Consider the following 19,532-nt stretch of genomic DNA (forward strand, 5'->3'; position numbering starts at 1 on the left):
ATTTCTCACGTCTGATTTTGACTTCGCTTTTGTATATAATTAATATTACAACGAACAAGAAAGTCGGACAAACGGTCCGACGATCACTTGGTTCCTGTATATCCTATCCGACTTTTTCGACTAATGCAACATTTCGGGTTGCCAGACGGGCCCTTCTTCAGAAGTAATGCCGAAATTCTACGATTGGCTATACAGGTTTCATGAATATCGATATTGAGCCAATCAAAACGCTTGATTTGCCACGTTTTGACATTGCTGGACACGAAAGATGTACGCAGGTACCGACAAGTACGGCGGCGGCGTCGTGGGCGAGGACTTCAAGGATGCCGAGGCAGCCGCCCCCAACTTGGAAGATATTCTGGACACTGCAAGTGCCGAAGAGACGGTTGTCACGAGCATGCCGTACTCGTATTTGGACGAGGACACGAACGAGGTCGTGGAAGGCGTGAGCTCGGTCGTGCTGTCGTCGCGCTTGAATCCAGAGAGCGGCGGGCTGATGTGGGTCGAAGAGGAGGATTCCGCCGAGACGTACAAGAACGTCGTGTCCATGTCTCAGATGACGTCCATGCTGCGGGATCTGGACCGGAACGCTGCCTACGAACACGGGATTCGTCGGGGTATTGAAAAGTTCATCGCGACGCACCACCGCCGTCCCATCGTACGTCCCATCATGCTTTTGTTTGATCCAGCTAATGGAGCTCTAGGTGTTGGACATTGGTACGGGCACCGGCCTTCTCGTACGTACTCAGTATTCACCGCCATCCTCCATATCCTCTGTGATGACGCTACTCTCCTGTTGTAGGCCATGTTAGCCGCACGCCACGGAGCCGAACACGTGTACGCTTGTGAAATGTTTCAAACGATGGCGGACATTGCCGGCGCCGTCATCGACGCCAACGGATTATGCGACAAGGTCACTGTGTTCTCGCTGCGGTCGACCCAGCTGACCGTGCCAGAACACCTTCCCGTGCGCGCCGACATGATGGTATCCGAGCTATTCGACTCGCTTCTTCTTGGCGAAGGGCTTCTACCGACGCTCGCCCACGCGCGGGCGCATCTCTTGACTCCAGACGCCGTCGTGGTACCTCAGCACGCCACCGTCTTTGCCAAGCTTGTGGCCTCCGACACACTGTATCGCATGAACAGCTTCGACCAGACCCACATCGACTCGTTGGCGTTGGCACGTTCCAAAGACGCGTGGAAGTGCACGGGCGGCGCGCGCGTCGCGCTGCCTCTGCACATCAACACCATCCCAGACGTGGTCGACTTGACCGAAGTGGTGCCAGTGCTGTCGTTTGATTTCGGAACAACCCGTTGCTCCAACAAAAAAGCCACCACCGTTGTAACCGCCCTAGCTAGTGGCCGCGCGGACGCGATCGTGATGTGGTGGAGTGTCGACTTTGGCGACGGTGTCACATATTGCACGGCCAGCAGCGGCGCGCAGAACTGGCAGGACCACTGGGTCCCCGTCGTGTTTCCCCTCACGACGCAGCACGTCGTCGCACATGCCGACGCCGTCGAGCTCACAGCGTACTCGGACTCGCTTCGCATCTGGTTTAAGGTAGCCCATCCCCCCCAAGCAGCCACCATCAAGCGAGCTAAAGTAGACGAAAAAGATGATGATATTGCTGCCGCTTGCATCTGTGGCCTCCATTTGATCTGCAATGCTGAGCGAGTGAGCATGCTAACCAACACACCTCGCACGGACGCGTACGCCGCCGCCTTGCGGGACATCGTCGCCGGACGAGTCGCCCATCCGACCTCTGAACAAGACCGTTCCTCGCTGTCAGTTCTGGACATTAGCGACGGCTCGTTTGGCGCGCTCTTGGCGGCGTCAATAGACCAAGTGGCCAACATCACGAGCATCGAATCCAAGCAAGTGTCGGCGTTGATCTTTGAGCAGATTGCTAGCCACCACGCCCTGGACGACCGCCTGACCATCTTGGGCTGCGGCGTCAAGGGTCTGCTGGTGGAGCATCTGCACGGCCAAGTGCCCGTGGACATTCTCGTGGGCGAGCCATTTTACTACGCGATGCAAAACCTCCCCATTTGGCAAGCGCTCAACTTTTGGTACCGTCGCAGTGCGGTGGCAGGTACATTCATTCATTTCCCATCCCCTACACTTTGATTTCTCTTTATATTACCACGTCCGACTGTGCAAGTTTACTTACAGCATTGCTGCGTTTGACCTTTGTGGGGGTGAATGAGTATGTACGTTGATACGCCCAAACAGGTTTTCTTTCAAAGGTACCGACTGGGCTACCAAAAAATATGATATTTCAAGGCGTCAAGGATTTGGCTTGTCAAAAATGATATGTATAAATAAATGATATACGTGTCCAAGCTAGGACTGTACTACTTATTACCTGCCCACACTACGGTGATATCTAGGTCTTTCAAAGATACAACCAACGTGCTATGTGCTTTGCTTCTTAAGTGTTTTACTATTGTCTGTAGATCTGCTGTCGGCACGCGCAGTGGTATTGCCGTATCGAGCCAGCATTCGAGCGATGGGTGTGCAGTTCGATCACTTGCACGAGTGCTTTGGGACGGTCAACAGCGTCAGCGGCTTTAACCATGCGCCGTTCGATGCTCTCCAAGGCGGGTACTTGGACCGAGATTTTCCCTTCCCCACCTACATGTACCCGTACACTGCCGGAACTGCCGCCTTCGAAGTGATGCCCCTGTCCTTCATGGAGCCAGTGGCCCCGTATGACGCCGCCATCAACGTGCCGATCACTGGGCCCGTCAACGCCGTGATTCTCTGGGTCGAGTACCAGCTAGACGCGGCAGGCCACCACCACGTGGCCACTGGCCCGTCCGTCGTCCATGCCAAGCAAGCCGTGCGGTTCCTTCCACGGGGAAATGCATCCACTGTCGTCGAAGGGTTCAAAGACGGGGCGTTGCAACTCACAACTGCCGTGGACTTTCAAGCGGCTGAGGGGGTGCTCTCGTACGCGTTTCACGTGGCGAAAAGTAGTGCTTTCTAGTAAGAATAGCCAGTGCACATGAAAGATCAGTAGAGCCTCGTCAGGATGGACGAGTTGTGAACTATGTTATGAGTACATTGTCTATGGCATTATATCGGAATAGTACTACGCTGCATGCCCTACACAAGACCTCCGCCTCGGGTGACGCAATGTTTATCATCGTGTACTACATACTGTACATTTAGCATCCTGCTACGTAGGAGTAGCACCCCCCCCCCTTGAACAGTTGCGGTAGTGATCTCGTCGTATTCTACTTTGCATACACAGCACAGTATATATGGACGGTGGGCAGCGACGCCCCCAATCGTATGGTCGGTGTGCACCCACATCACAGTGACACTACGGTGAAGTACATATGTACTACCGCCAAGTTAGATTGGTAATTCAACCCAAGCCACCAACCGATCAAGTTTGTTCGAAGTGTTATATGATTCATTGCGCTGTAGTTCTCTTCTGTGTATATCGTTGTGGCCACGAGAGGTTGGATGGGCTCTGTAGAAATTTCACAACGTTGAGATGTCCGTTGTTCTTGGCTTCCTGCATCGCTCCTATCGTGCTCAGCCGCGCATGGTTTGTGTGCAAGAGGCGCACAACGTCCACGTATCCATGTCTCGCGGCCGTCTCCATCGCGTCTCTGGCCGCACTTTCGTCAGTTGGGCTGCGCTCATCGAGCCATCGGACGACCTCTACATGGCCATTCAACGCAGCGAACACCATGCATTCGCTGGCAGAGCATCGCTCAGGTCGATTCACATGGACCCATTGGACAATGTCCAGATGACCCATCCACGCGGCGCATTGCCCAACGTCCCGCGTGCACCCGCCAACGTTGTGTGCGTCCAGCCATTCAACCATGTTCAGGTGCCCGTACTGCGCGGCTACGCTCCACCGCTCGATATTTCTGCTGTTTTTATCCAAGGGGATGTGCTGCGCTAAATACTGAACCACCTCTACCTGGCCATACGCGACAGCTTCATCAAGGGAGCTCTCAAAGCGTTCGAAAGAAGCGTGGCACCCCTCCACGAACCAGCGCACGACGTCCACGGACCCCGAGGCGGCCGCCCATATCAACAGGTTGCCTGTCGCGTGTCGCGGCAGACATGACGCCAGATAGTCCAGTCGGGACGTGCGGTATTGGCGATACCATGGCTCGACGACGGCAGCGACCTCATCAAAGTCCTTGCGGAGGTCGAGTAGAAAGCGGCGACGTTTGAGGACGGCACTCAACGCCACCACTTCTTCAGGAACCCCTGTCTGGTACGACGTGATGAGAGCCAACAGATCGGTGGACCGCATCACACTAGACTCGCTCTTTCCATCGGCAAGACGTGGGAACTCTTGTCCTTCCCACGTAGACGATCGGCACGTGTCCATGGCAACGGTCAAGTGGAAAATTCACGTTGTTCTTTCTACTATGGTACAGTACAACTGGAACTGCCGTATTTCGTTTTGTTTTGTATATATTCTCTATACAGTACAGTGCACGTAAATATAATTTTGGTAAGTTATGTACCTACCATATTTTTCGTTGATTTGCACGGTGCAAAATTAAATAAATGCAATATATTTTAATATATTCCATTAAGTATTAAAGTACTTACTAGTACTGTACTATTACCCCTGAATTGAAATCAATTGTTCAAATTGAATTATATGGTGCAATGGTACGGCAAATACGGTAGTCATCTTTCATTGGTTAATAAAGCGCCAATCGTTGGTTCGAAACCGCTCAAAACTGGAATTAAGCACCAATCATATGTGCGAAACGACGGAAAAAGGTGCGACCAAACGACATGCAGCATTCATTTCGCAGCAAAGTTTGATTCACATATAACCTAAGCCCCCCCCCCTTCGCTCTGTTAGTCGTGGTGGCCCTATGAAGGTCCAAAGGTGGTAGGCAAGGAATCGTCGAGCTTGGAAGAATCTGTCTCCGACTACTTCAAAGGACAACTGGTAGTTGCAAGTAGGACCTGAACCAGTAACATGGTTTACACGAGAGCTACGTGGCAAGTCGACTCGTCTAGTTAGCGGCCTTGCCAAACTTCGTTCGAACGGCCGACAGCACAAACCCATACAAGTCTTCAATCAAGTCGTCCGACCAGCCTTCATTTCGCGGTTGCGCTACATCATAGGATTCGAAGTCCAACTACGAACCCCAATATAACAACGAGTTTGTGTTTTACCTGCCAGCCGGGCTTTGAGGTCATCTGGCAGCGTACTTTGCACATGATCAACTGCATCCCATACAGATACTTTTTGCGGCAACCGAGTGAGCACATGGTGGTGGGCCAGAAGGAACGCCCCAAGGAGCACCGCGTCCTCGTCCAGTTGTTGGAACGGCCGCTAATTTCATTCCATGGTCAACAAAGCCAATATCAACTTTTGAAGTCGACTCGAAATATAAAATGACCTAGCCAATTAAAGTGCACGAACCAAACATTCATCCAATCATCGATTCGTTTGGTTTGGCCATGTTATATAATGTCACCTTCAAGTGTGTTGTATACCAAAGAGAAAAGTCTAAGCCAATAAAAAATCACGTTCTGTTCCGTTTCTGCCAATCCAAACGTTTGACCCCTATGCATTGGGCAAAACCATATACCGTATAGTGCATATGTATTGCGACAGGTGATATTTTGTTAATCCATTGCGTCATACAAATTTGAAGTATATTGTTAACATGTTCACAAGTAAATATCAGTTATTACAAAAAAACTATCAGTCGCAATAGATTAATCCGTCGCAATACATATACACTATACGGTATAAATACCAATAGCTGTATACAATATAGTTTGTACAAGCTTAAATGAGATCAAATGGAGTTTCGAATGCTAATTCGCGAAATGGCTCACAAACTTGGGTGAAATGCACACAATACGAGCCAACACATTCGATGCATTAATAAATATACCAACTTGTATTGTCGATTTGATACAAATTTGGGGAGGGGGTGCAATCGAATCATTGCGCCGACCAAACCGATCCACAATCGATCTGATTGGTTGAATTTCATTGAGAAGGTTTTGATTGGCTAATAATTTTGAGCTCATCTGAGGTAGCCAATCAAATCGATTTAAATTCCAACGAGAAACCACAACACAACACAATGAAATTTGCACAATAGAACCAGCTCAAACATTGAAGTCGGCCGGTGACTCGAAAGGGTATTATTAGGGTATTATTCATCGGTATCGGTACCTGCACAAAGAACTCCTGCACCAACACCCGAGAATCGAGCACTTCCTGGTCTTCTGGCTCTGTATCAAAGCCAAAGCCTTTGGCCAGCGTCACATTCTCCTGAATTGTGTGGCCTTCGATGATGGTGGCACGGATGTGCTGCATGCACTTCCACAGCGCCGCGCGTTGGAATGGCGGGCCGCGCACCGACGTACCCGGCGCCAAGCAATCGATCGCAGGGTATACCTACAATGTATTCATTCCCATGTCGATGTATTGAAGAGTTTGTCTTCGAAACAGGAGCGACATTTGGAGAAAAGGAATCGACACTACACCAGATCATAAATGTATAGAAGAATTGAACCAATCAGATGGTTGGAAATCATAATCAATATCGAATCAGCGTATGACTTTAATTAGTGTGTATTTGTTTGGCATCACCACAGGGCATTTCTTTACATTCAAAATGTAGTCCAAACACCCGATCGATAGATTTGGTGAATCAGCACAAAAGTCCATTTATATATGCTGGCGATGAGTGAGCTTGGATATTTCTTGGACAATATCCAAGCTCTCTCAATGCCAGCACGATGTATTCCACAAAATAAAATAATATATATATATGGTTCTATCGTCCTCCAGGTCAAATAGAGAGCGCAAAATAAAACAAAACTATATATATATACATATATAAATATATATTTTATCCATTCCATGGGTAGAAACAATAGTCACGTACGCGTCGCATGGTCAAGTTCGAATCCAACAGCACGTGGTCGTCCACAATCGAAATCAGACCTTCCTGAAACACTACACAGACGAGCATTAGTAGTGTATACATGTACTAGTAGTAATACTAGTAGTAAATATACTGCGAACACGTACCACTGGCGACGTCTTCCTTGCCGGGCGTGTCGGCCAGCACGAGCGACGTCAAGGAGGTCCCGCCGCGCTTTTTGGAGAACTGCGTGGATCGCTCCATGAGGTTGGCGTGGCCACTAAAGCTCAAGCGGGCGGCTTTCGGCAACTTGACCATGTGAATCAATTGTTCCACCACCTACACTCACCATTTAGTCCATGAATGAGGATAATGGTTCCCCGGTTCAAAAAGGATCATATATTCTATCCTTTTTGACTTTGACGGATATATATATATATATATATCCGACATAACCAGAAGTGACGCCTATATCAAGAGATGATATATCTATCATCACTTCCGAAACCCGCCAACAAAATGCCCCAAAAATGGATAGTATGATTTTCACACAAATCTGTCAATTTTGGTTGGTGATGGTTGAAATCGCCAAAGCCATCAAAACAGTATGATTGGCTAAAATAAAGAAGGTTGCCTTATGATTGGCTAAAAAGAATGTAGGTTGCATCTTAAACTCCGCTTTATATCATAAAAGTTTCGGCAAATTGGTGAGCGATTTATTCAACACAACCGTACGATGATATTTTGAGTAGAACAAACCACAATATACTTGTCAAACAAACCAAACAAGAGCACTTTCCCCCATATATATATATATATATATAATTATCGATATATATATATATCATTCGCTGCAATAATACATTGATTGTTGACTCGTTGTCGTCGTTCGTATAGTACGTACCATGGTATGCGCAGACAAGTCGTCGTACACAACGATAGCATTTTTAGTCACGCCATCTTGCAGCCAGGATTCGGCGATTCGGCAGCCGGCAAACGGCGCCAGGTACTGCATGATCAGCGGCTGGCGGTCGTCGGCGGCTACCACGGTCGTGTACGGGAGGATGTCGAGCTGCTTGAGCAATTGCAGGATCTGAGAGACGCGCGTCGGAGCCTTCCCAACTGCCACATACACGAAGCGCGGCATGGCGGCAGCGTTGTTGTCGTGCTTGTGTTTCAGAACTTGCTGCGCGAGGATATCTAGCGTTAGCCTGGTCTTGCCGCTGGCTCTAAACGACGTAAACAGGGAAACCAAGTTAAAGTTGTTGTGAAATATATAAAGGCACACAGATATGGCAACATATGACACACATGGGGACGCGCCGCCGCAGAATGCAATGCTGGAAATATCATGCCATGGTTGTCGATTTGATAGTACAAATTTGGGGAGGGGGTGCAATCGAATCGTTAAGCCAACCAAACCGATCCACAATCGATCTGATTGGTTGAATTGTTTGCATTGAGAAGGTTTTGATTGGCTAATAATTTTGAGCTCGTCTGAAGTAGCCAATCAAATCGATTTAAATTCCAACGAGAAACCACGCCACAACACAATGAAATTTCACTCGAAAGCACAATATATATTGTCGATTTTCTTCAAATTTCCCGTTTCTTTACGGTTCGTTTAACCGAGCGCAAACCAAGCCGAGACATCTGATTGGGTAATATCCACTTCGACCCGTCGGGTAGAAAATCGAAATGGATTGTAGCCAATCAGCGACAAGCAATTTCGGATTGACCAATCGGGGAGATTGGTGCCCGGAATTCGATCGAACGGGGTCCGGAAATTCGTACCGAATCTCCAATATTGTGGATGATTCGACACGAATTCCCAGACCCCGTCGTATCGAATATCTCGCCGCCGAATCGAATTACGAATCGACGACGCTATTGGCTAATCCTTTTTTGAGTGGATTTGATTGGCTCGTATAGAAAGGATAAGTAAATTCAACCAATTAGAGCTCCAGCATGATTCAATATTGGTTTGACAAACCACGCGAATTTTGAAAGTTCCTAGCGAATAAATCACAATATTGTGGAAAAGACAGTTGGAGAATGATGATTCGAACCCAATCAAGTAATGAGCCAATCAGATGGCAGGAAACAACCTTCATCAACATCTAAATAGTATGTGTGACTTTAATTAGTGTGATTACAAACACCACAGGACCTGTTTCTTGTAAAACGAAAAATCGATCGATAGATTAGGAGAATCAGCATCCTACAAGTCTAAATGTTTGGGTAAAAGGACAGTATTTTGAATATAAATAGATTAAAAAAAGGTAAATTTGAAATAGCTTCTATAGGATCTAAAAATAATTATACGTATCCTGTAGAAAATTTAGGATTAGCTATAAATACTTTAATAGATATAATACAAGGTAAACATTCTTTTTGTTAAAAAATTAAAAAAGCGAAAAATCCTATTATAAATAGCACAAAGCATTGCATGTCAATGCCAGCCACGTCACGGAAATACACGCTATACAGTCGAGCATACTGTCGTGGATATATATATATACAATTTCGAAACAATTGGGAAATACTTGGCATCCCTCTCATCACATGTGACAGTGTGACGGGAGTGAGTTTGGTTTTACCGAGGTCCGAGGATACCGAAGCGATGGCCGTATGCCAGCGGATGCAAGCAGTCAATCACTTGGATGCCCGTAGTCCATGGTTCCTTGAGCATGCCTCGATCCATCATGGAAGGAATCGTGCTACGCATGCATGGAAGGCGCGGTGTGGACGGCGCGAGCGGCGGCGCAGAGTCCATGGCCTGTCCTAACGGGTCCACGACACGGCCTAGCAGGTCCCCTCCCACCGGAATTGTCAGGTCGTTGTCGATGAGCTCGACCTCCATGCCAAGGGACATGCGGCTGGCGTCGCCAAAGAACGCGACGACCGCGCGTTTCTTCTGGAGATGCAGCACCACGCCTTGTCCGACCTACCCAGCGTCATGCATGATACTGTAACGAGATCAACACGACGTACCACTTGGCGGTCTTCGTCAAACACGTGCACGGTAGAGTTGAGCGATGCGTCGCGCAGACCGGAAACTGTCCCCACACCCTGCGTCAAGGCCAAGAGAAGGCCCGTCGGAGCCAACTCGTCGTCGTCGCGGGTGATGGCTTCTTCCAGCTGCACTTCCACCGCTGACTTTTTGTGCACGGTGCTTCGCTTCACGCTCGTGACATCGCCGACCTGTACATCCGCATAGCCGTACGAGGACAATGCTCGGAAGAAGGGAGTGCTCCGAAAGCTGCTGCGACTGATGCTTCGACGCACCAACGCCGCCGCCGCCGTTCGCGCTGGGAACTTGAGGCCATTCATGATTTGACGTGCTTGGGAATCGCGTATCCGGTATCCGGATAATAAACACCACTCTGTTCCGAAACACATTTCCGAAACACATTTGTCAGGTCTGAACTCGTTTAGTTATCCGGATTTGTTTGTGGACAACGTATTACTATTATTAATAATAGCAGAACTATTAATAGTACTAGTATTACTAGTCTCGGCAAGGAAAGGTAAAAGTTCAACGGCACTACAGTAATACATATGGTGCATTTCAACTAAAGACTACAAAAAAATGCCTTGTCTTTCGGAAGCTATTCCAAATTTGTATTGATATTTTTTAGGAAAATAAGTCGTAATAACGATAGAACTGGTCAAGACCAACAGAAGTTACGGTTCAAAATTTCGATTGGTGAAAAATTGATCGAGTAATAGAATTTAAACCAACCAGCCTTTTTGTATGGAAATATATGGAGCCAGGCACATTTTGGCCGAAAAGGAGCATCAAGTATATCTTGGTCGTTGTATATAGCACTTATCCGTATGAACGTTTCCATTGTATCCGGATTATTCAGGATGTTTAACCTATTTACCAGATAAAAAACGTAAGTTAAATAATTTAACGTCAACATTACGGGGGTTTAACTGAAAATAACAGAGGCGTTTATAGTAAAACGTCTCCTTCTGAGGATGGCCGATCTGTAGTCTTTAGATGAAATGCACCATACCAGTGTATCTCCTTGGAAAAATTATTCCTCAATTGCAACTTCGAGGCCATTACTGGTACACGAGACGTAATGATTGCTTGACAGGACGTCACACATTCCGTACTGCTAGTATGTATTAATAGTATTGTGTATTGCACCCAAATTTGGACTTAGTGTTTTCACCAAATACTACGTAGTATTGTGCTTTCGAGTAAAATTTCGTGTTGTGGCGTGGTTTCTCGTTGGAATTTAAATCGATTTGATTGGCTACCTCAGATGAGCTGCTCAAAATTATTAGCCAATCAAAACCTTCTCAAAGAAATTCAACCAATCAGATCGATTGTGGATCGGTTTGGTCAGCGCGATTCGATTGCACCCCTCCCCAAATTAGTATCAAATCGACAATAGCATTTGAATCGATTTGATCTAATTTAATATGTAAGTTTGTACACACTGTACTACTTGGTATATTTGTGGTTTTGCCCAATACTAGGACTTGGCCGAATCAAACGTTTGGATTGGCAGAAATCGGACAGGACGTGATTTGATTGGCTTAGGCTGTAATTTACTTAGGACATCCAAAATGAATCGAAGAATCGGTAGAAGAATTGAGCCAACCCGATTCCAGGAATTCATCAACAGCTCATTTTAGTGTGTGACTTCAATTACTGTGAATTTCCGCAGACCAAACAATCGATCGTCCACGATGGATGGATGGATGGTATTTACGTATGACGTTCCACAACCAATGGATTTTTATATATTATCAACACAAACATTAATGGTTGGTTCTCAAGCGACGAAGGATAATGGAGACTTGCATCCACATCATCCAACACGAACGCTCGCGGCCAATATATACAATTGGGGCTACTACTACAGACAGTGTTGTTGCGTGGACTAGTAGTAGTAGTAGTACTATAGTAGTCGCCGACAACTACTAGTACTTGGTGCCGACGTTCACTTGGCCATTCTTCTTGTCCAGCTTTTCCATGGTCGAGACAGTCGTGTTTTGATTTTTCACAAATCGAAACGCGAGCCGCATGCCTTTTTTCGCTTCAAATTCGATCGTGTCCGAGATCGCCACTGGCAAATCACGTTTGCATAGCTCCTTGAATCTATATAAAAAAATAAATATAATCAAAATTCACGACAAATACAGCAAATCACGTTTGCATAGCTCGTTCAAGCTATATAAAAAAATAAATATAATCAAAATTCACGACAAACTTTTGAGCTTGTCAATTTCCAACAAAGCAACCAATTTAAACGCACCGTTGCTTGAGCACGAGCACGACTTCAGTCTTCTGGTCCACTTCGTACATTAGACCCACGTCGTTGTTTACATGCAGAAACAAATAGTTGTCATGCAACGAGCTCATCGAGATCTTGGACAGCTGCGCGATGGGTACCACGCGGCGCTCCTTGGGCTTGTCCATCTTGTCCGCTTTGATATTGTGGACGTTCATCTCACCAATCAAAAGCAGCCGAGTCTGGGCCACAAACCTGTCATCAACAACGTGAGATGGTTTACCAATGTCGATTGGATATATATATATATATAGGTCTTACTTTTCGTTGATTTTGTGGGTTTCGCCAGCAAACAACACGTGGCTCTCCTTGCTCGCCTTGAGCAACGCTAGGAGAGGAGTGTGCTTCTTCACATTCAAATAATCGCCCAAGTACACCCGGTCCAGCGTATCGCGGCGCCGCTTCTTCTTGCCAAACAACCTACATACATTTATATATATATATATATACATTTATATATACATTAATATATATATTAATATGTACTTTAATATATGCGTGTTAATAATGATATGGAATCTTAGGAATTAAAAAGTTGTAAAAAAATTCCAGTTTTCTATTTTCACGAAATATAGACAGGACCATTACTAGTGTTATTGTTAAAATCGATACACTGTACGAAAATAAAATACCGCAAGTCAACAAATTGATTGATCCAAAGGGATATATATATTGCAACCAAAGCAATATATATATTTATTGTCGTGATTACTGTATCTCTTGCACTCAATATGCATTATAGATATACACGACTCGCTCAATCCCCAATGACCATACATTATTTATTACCTGTGGTTTATCCCATTCAAGGCGACACAATGGATATATATATATATACATATATAATATCCAAATCATCATCACACAAGACACGATGTATATATATATATATATATATAGAGGAGTATGGAGCGCACCGTTCAAACTCGGTGCGGATGCCAAGCATAGCTTTGTAGCACTTGCGCGCGAGGTCTGGCGACATGTTTCGGCGCGTCTGGCGGCCCTTCCACCGAGAGCTAAACACCTGCACGGCCTTCTTGACCTTGTTTAGGTGGCGCACAGCCGCGTTGCGCTTGGCGTAGCTCGTCAAGAAACTGGCGGCGTTGTACACTTCGCCGGCTGCGAGGTGGCTGCGGAGGCGCGACGATGGCTGCAGGACCTTGGATGCCAACTGGTCCCAGTGCGAGTATAGACCCGCCACGGTGGCCTTGTCCGCAGCCCCATTGCGGCGCATCAAGCGATCCTGGCCATTCATTTCAGTTTGTTGTGAGGCCAACAATTAAAAGAGTATACGAGTGGATGGATGGATGGATATATATACCCAAGAGATGGAACACATGTAGAGTGGGAATGAACACATTCGAAAACAACATATATATATGAGTGGGAATATGTATACTACTGACTGTTGTTGTATGCAGGACACAACACAGGAAGCAAGAGTATTTAAATAAATATTGAATACAAAATAGAGATTTAAAATACAAATGTGTACATATATATATATATATTTATAAAAACAAAATAGGGATTTAAAATACAAATATGAACATATATATATATATATATAAATTGGAAGGTGGGGATATGTGAAGTACTACCTGCAGGTTGTCTCGAATGGCAGAATATCGCGTGTTCAAGTCCGCAAACACGACTGCGTATTTGGCCAACCGCGCACGGAGCTACAAGAGATTTAAAATATATATACCCATTTACTAGTAAAGATCTTCTGGCACAATGTTATCATCCATGTACAGTACAACGTACCAGTCGCCGGACCCAAGCGTCTTCGATGATTTTTGCGATCTGGGGCAGTTTGTCCTGGCGGAGTCGCTCGAGGGAAAAGAGGGCGGCGGGGTGCTTAATGAACACCTTGTTCCGGCCGAGGGAAAAGCACCCGAGGGACTCGATGTCTTCTTTGAACCGAATGATGGGCTGCGGAACCTCGTGGCCGTCGGTTGGCTTGTTGTTTTTGGCCGCCAAGTGCATGTGATACACTTCCAGGGGGGTCAACGGGCGCTGCTGGCCATTCGCTTCTGCCTCGCGTTGGGCCGACACGGGCTGGAGGCTCGGGAGCACGCCCACGTCCTCCGCCGTCAGCAGCTCCACCGTTGCTTGACGCTAATATATATACATGACCAACATGTAAGAAAAAACAATGGCAGCATAGTATTTATTGCAAATACATATATATATATATATATATATATATACATGGTCAAATCCGTTCGAAAGTGGCTTGCTTAAGATTTAGAATGGCCTGCCAATCAAATTTCATACTAGTTTAGCCCCGCCAGAAACAAACAGAAGGACATCTTGAACAACCATGTACACTATACATAGATCGAGTACGCTACATATAAGACATGAATCGATTATATTTCAACGAAAATACATGTGGGGGAAAGAGTAATAAATAATACTAGCTAGTACGAATCGATTATATTTCAACGAAAATAGATGTGGGGGAAAGAGTAATAATACTAGCTAGTACTGTACCGACGAGCAGTTGTGCACAGCTGGCCACGACGTGCGCGAGAGGATCTTGTACCGGTGCAGAAAAGTCGCGTACGTTTCGCGGTAGCAAAAGCCAGCGCGGCGTACGCGAATATTTTCAACTAGCCCGAGGCACTGCACCTGCGCAGTGACCAGTTGCTTGTTGATCGAGCCAGATATCTTGTTCTCGTTGGGCTTGATGCACCTACAACAACAATCATAAACTGGTAAGATGAAATCTAAATAGAAAAGCATGGACAATCATGATAATATCTACATAATGAGCCGATGGTAGCACAAAGTAGGCTGGGCTAGTAATAGAGTTTTCATACACGAGCACTATTAAACTCTTAAAACACACTGGTGGCAGTGGTTGTACGCACTATTAGGTCTAGTATACTCCTACTATTCGTACCAAACTAGTACTAGTAGAATTACTACTACTGGCTAGTACTGGTCTAGTTCTAGCAAGTCTTAGCATGTACGTGGCGACTACCCTCCAATCGATCAACGAAATCATTGGTGACACATTGACCAAACAATACTTTTCCAATATAAATGAAAAAAGATTAAAAATCCAACACCAGATGGTGCATTCATAAATAATAATAAAATACACAGATATAAGTGTACTTAATATTATTTAAATAGATATACGTGTATATGCACTTTATATTATTTAAATAGATATGCGTGTATATGCATTCTTAAATAATATACATTATACACAGAGATGTATAAAAGTACACTTATATAATAATCCATCGAGATTGTATTACCGGACGTAGTGGGGGTTGCACATGTTGAGGTCCTGGACAAGTGCATTCACTTGGGCGCGGAATTGAAACGACGTGGACGGAGGGCGCTTGAGTTTTTCTTTGTTCGATCGTTCATCTTTGAGCAAGTTGCGCACGAACGCGTTCGAGGACTTTTGCAACTCGGTGTACAATTCAGTGAAAAACGAGTCGATGTTGGCTTCGGCAAAGTGGCTCAAGTCGTACTCCACGACCCCTACCACCGCATAAATATATTAATTATATACATCGTTCTCATGGCAAAGCAACGACGTACGTACCAGCATAATGGCGGACGCTGAACACGCTGCCCTTGACGCGAGACTTGATAAAGTGCGGCTCCTTCACGTACGTCTCATTGAAGCGATGCATGAGCACATCCACAGACGTTTGGGAGATGGCGCACTGTTCATCCAGCAGAGGAAAGATCCCAGGCATCTTGGCGTCTTCAATCAAATCGCACACCACCTACAAATCAACCAAGTCATGTATATATATCACACGAAATCAAATATATATCAATCGACGTTGTAGGTGGTGGTGGGTGATACATATTTAATAAAATATATAAAACTGATAAACAGAAGTCAGGAAATCATATGTCAAAACGTACGATTCAAAAAAATATCTTGTTAAAGCATTATATAGTTATGAAAACATGTATAATATATATATATATATATATATATATATATTGTGTTTTAGATATGTCGACACGAACATTCGTTTGAACATATATATATTTTTACAAAAGAAAAGATCCGAAGAAGTTTAAGAATTACTATAATCGTATTTCGAACTAGAGAGCAACCTTTGCCAGCCAGCAAATCAACACACAAAACCAATCCAACGCGACCACTGGTACACAAATCAATACTTTTAAGTATTCTGTATGTATATATGACTGAAATATATATATATATATATATAATGAACCAATCCTACTCGACCACTGGTAAACATATTGATACTTTTACGCATTCTGTATGTATATATATGCCTGAAATATATATATATATATACATTCATCGTACCTGGTTGTTAAAGAACTGAATGTTGACCCACGCTATACCCTCCCGTTTGTACTCGAGTTGTTCGCTTTGCAGCGTCTGCGAGATGAACAGTTGCTGCAGCTTTTCGTTGACGTAGTTGATACAAAGTTGCTCAAAAAGGTTTTCGTGAAAGATTTCAAACCCGTAAATGTCCAATATGCCCACTGTTTGCGACGCCCGCGATGGGTTGTGGATGCCCTTGTTGACCTTTTCCACCAGCCACGTAAAGATGTTGTCGTACACGCACCGCACGACACTGTGCAGCACCTTTTCACCTGCGATCGTCACGTGAATATATATATATATATTTAAATATATATTTATATACCTTGGGCTGCCGTGAGCGGCACTCGCATTTCCGACCGGTTGATCGTGAGCGACTTGAACGTGAACATGTCTTCTAAACTGTCAGCGGATACCCCCATCAATTTGGCTGCGAGTTGGAGCGATTGTTTGGTGGTTGGCTACTCGTAATATAAACAATTAATACAAAAATAAATATTAATTCAGTCCGAAAGATCAAATTCCATTTGTCATGAATTCTACTATGCAATTGAAAACTGAATTTATGTACATATAAATGCCATACGCGGTGTCATATGAAACGTAAAAAACATCTAATTCGAGTTCTTATAATTAAGTAGCAAAATAAATTAACGGCTTAAAACACGTTAATGTCGAAATAACGTGAATAATGTGTGTATGATGACACGGCGAAACAGAAAAAACGTGCATGATGACACGTTTAAACAGTCAAAACGCTTTTGCCGTGAAATAGTTTAGACACGGTAGTCATGAAACTCCCCATCCATCCAAATATATATCTATAAAATCCAACCAACTTGCACACAATCAAATCGTCGACCATTCGATACTATAATTATGCACATAGAAATACATAATATATATATATGTACGTACGTCGATGGCACAGCAGGGGTTGTGGCTCGCGTCTACTTGGCTCACAAACACCACGTTCCCAAGGTGCAAAATCGCAGCCAGCTGCTGGTAAATCTGTCGCTGGTCGTCGTCTGCGATGCCGACAGCCGTCATGTGATGGCCGAGGTCGGCAAACTCGGTGCGGTCATTTACCCCGTGGATCGTGCGCTGTTCATGCTGCAGGAATGCGTATTTCGTGGCGTCTTCGAGGTGCCACTCGGCCTTGTCCGCTTTCGAAGCGCCTGCAAGAAGGTTGTAAAAGCAGTGAAAGTTGCGCTCTCCCGCCGCTTGTGTGATCACGCGGTTCTTCTCAAGCAGGTAATTGTGCACAAATCCCCCCACGACCTGGCCGCTCGGGTTCATCTGCAGCAGCATGTACTTGCCAAAGCGCGATGAGTTGTTATTGCGCACGGTCTGGGCGTTCCCGAACGCTTCTAGCACGGGGTTTGCTCGGATTAAGATGCGCCGGACGTTGTTGACGACTTTGTCGATGGCGTGCTTTTTGTCGTCGGATAGTTTTCTACTCGAAAAACATATTATTTATATATATATATATATAGGATCAAAAATAGTGTCACAATTATAGTCGCTTGATCCACAAATATGTCGGGTAGTGTTCTACTCGAGAAAAATAATATTCATATGTATATGTATATATATATATATATATAGGATCACAAATAGTGTCACAATTATACTCGCTTGATCCACAAATATGTGAATATATATATATATATATATTATAGAATTTCGGCGGGTGGTAAAAAAAAATCAAAATCGATCGACTTTTTCGTCGGAATCAGTTTTTGAATGTAAAACGGGATGTCTGTTTACACACTAATTTCAGGTATACATACACTAATTAGACGTTTGAATCGGTGACAATGATTCACTCGTTGGTGATGACAGAAAGCAACTCTGCTGAATGTGTACATGTATCACAAGCGTACCGAGACTGGTTGACGGCGAGGCGCGTGCGGGCCTTGGTGCTGATGTTGGCGATGTATTGCAGCACGTGCTTGGATGTTTCGGTCTTGCCACTGCCCGACTCACCCGTGATCAAGATGCACTGGTTCGCCTTGAAGTTGATCATGTGCGAGTACGCGCTTTCGGCGATCGCAAACGGATGTGGGTCGTTTTCATGGATCTCGCGCCCGGAAAAGTCTTCGATCAGCGACTCGTCGTACAGCGACTTGCCGTTCTTCTTGATCAGCTTGTACGGGTTCACCGCAATGAGCACAGGGCCGATGTACGTGTAGATGTCGTTGGCTTGGTACCGAGAGGATAGCTCATTGACCACCTCCGCCTCGCTCACTTGCGGCAGCAAGATCAAATCGGACACGGTCATCGCTCTTGTCTACTGGCTTTTCAATCGCAAAGTGATGTTTGTCATCCTTTCCCTCGTCGTTTCTCCCCAAGTGTGTAACCAGATTGGACCAATCAGCAACGACGAGGGCGGTACTCAAATAAGGGAATTTCACCCCCAAAAGATGAATGAAACTCGCAACGGGCGCGTTGTGTACTGAAATTGGACGCGGAGGCACTGGTTGCGGTGGGAATAGTGTGGCGATTGTGATCTGTCCATGACGCACTCCATATTGTGTGCACATGTATGGTATACTAGTGTGGAAGGGCAACTTCGTCGCCGCTTCTGTATGGCGTGCTTGGCATAATTGTACTGTACCAGTACAGTGCCGCGTACCCCCCCCAAGCCATAGTGACTGTCTGCTCAGTCAAGGGAATTGGATTGGTTGCGGATACGATACAAAGCGCAGTACACACTTCCCTACAGTACTACTGTATGAATGGTAAAAGAGCAACGAGTTGGGAAAGGGCCCCGCCGTGTTGCTCTTACGTTTTTACAGTTATTCCCTAACTCTATAACCCAAGACTTCGGTTGTACGAGTACCGTTACTTTATGTTACAACAACAGACTTATATCCGGGCAATTTTGTCCCCAAATCAGCGGGATAATCCCCAAAATCTTCAGTTTTTGGGACCCGTCCGAGCCAAATCTAACGAAAACACCCGGATGCACCAAATTATCC

At 45.3% G+C, this 19,532-nt stretch overlaps 4 protein-coding genes across 7 annotated transcripts; 1 reads left to right on the forward strand and 3 right to left on the reverse strand.

Annotated features, from left to right (window-relative positions):
* Nucleotides 1-256: 256 nt before the first annotated feature.
* On the forward strand, nt 257-3,079 carry H257_08080 (hypothetical protein). The gene is made up of 4 exons (XM_009833859.1): nt 257-658; nt 705-737; nt 803-2,093; nt 2,458-3,079. Exons 1-4 carry the CDS (start codon nt 269-271, stop codon nt 2,988-2,990), a joined length of 2,247 nt encoding a protein of 748 aa, XP_009832161.1. The 5' UTR covers nt 257-268; the 3' UTR covers nt 2,991-3,079.
* A 276-nt stretch (nt 3,080-3,355) lies between these two features.
* On the reverse strand, nt 3,356-4,390 carry H257_08081 (hypothetical protein). The gene has a single exon (XM_009833860.1). The coding sequence runs from the start codon at nt 4,362-4,364 to the stop codon at nt 3,423-3,425; it is 942 nt and encodes a 313-aa protein (XP_009832162.1). The 5' UTR covers nt 4,365-4,390; the 3' UTR covers nt 3,356-3,422.
* A 405-nt stretch (nt 4,391-4,795) lies between these two features.
* On the reverse strand, nt 4,796-10,226 carry H257_08082 (hypothetical protein). Of its 3 annotated transcripts, XM_009833863.1 has the most exons (8): nt 9,883-10,226; nt 9,489-9,835; nt 7,793-8,117; nt 7,056-7,227; nt 6,910-6,980; nt 6,192-6,416; nt 5,174-5,333; nt 4,796-5,111 (listed from the first exon to the last, which is right to left on the reverse strand). In XM_009833863.1, the coding sequence occupies exons 1-8, from the start codon at nt 10,219-10,221 to the stop codon at nt 5,011-5,013; spliced, it is 1,740 nt and encodes a 579-aa protein (XP_009832165.1). In that variant the 5' UTR covers nt 10,222-10,226; the 3' UTR covers nt 4,796-5,010. The 3 variants fall into 3 exon arrangements, with proteins under 3 accessions (XP_009832165.1, XP_009832164.1, XP_009832163.1); XM_009833862.1 differs by having other exon boundaries at nt 4,796-5,333; XM_009833861.1 differs by having other exon boundaries at nt 9,489-10,226.
* Nucleotides 10,227-11,616: 1,390 nt separating this feature from the next.
* Nucleotides 11,617-18,855, reverse strand: H257_08083. Of its 2 annotated transcripts, XM_009833865.1 has the most exons (13): nt 18,435-18,855; nt 17,467-18,004; nt 16,874-17,009; nt 16,528-16,820; nt 15,775-15,961; nt 15,479-15,710; nt 14,703-14,904; nt 13,971-14,324; nt 13,805-13,885; nt 13,121-13,446; nt 12,465-12,623; nt 12,168-12,398; nt 11,617-12,010 (listed from the first exon to the last, which is right to left on the reverse strand). In XM_009833865.1, exons 1-13 carry the CDS (start codon nt 18,830-18,832, stop codon nt 11,833-11,835), a joined length of 3,315 nt encoding a protein of 1,104 aa, XP_009832167.1. In that variant the 5' UTR covers nt 18,833-18,855; the 3' UTR covers nt 11,617-11,832. The 2 variants fall into 2 exon arrangements, with proteins under 2 accessions (XP_009832167.1, XP_009832166.1); XM_009833864.1 differs by lacking the exons at nt 11,617-12,010; nt 12,168-12,398; nt 12,465-12,623 and having other exon boundaries at nt 12,625-13,446.
* Between the last annotated feature and the right edge of the window lie 677 nt (nt 18,856-19,532).

The sequence above is a fragment of the Aphanomyces astaci genome, assembly GCF_000520075.1.
Source record: "Aphanomyces astaci strain APO3 unplaced genomic scaffold supercont1.17, whole genome shotgun sequence".
In the NCBI taxonomy this organism is placed as follows: Eukaryota; Oomycota; class Saprolegniomycetes; order Saprolegniales; family Verrucalvaceae; genus Aphanomyces; species Aphanomyces astaci.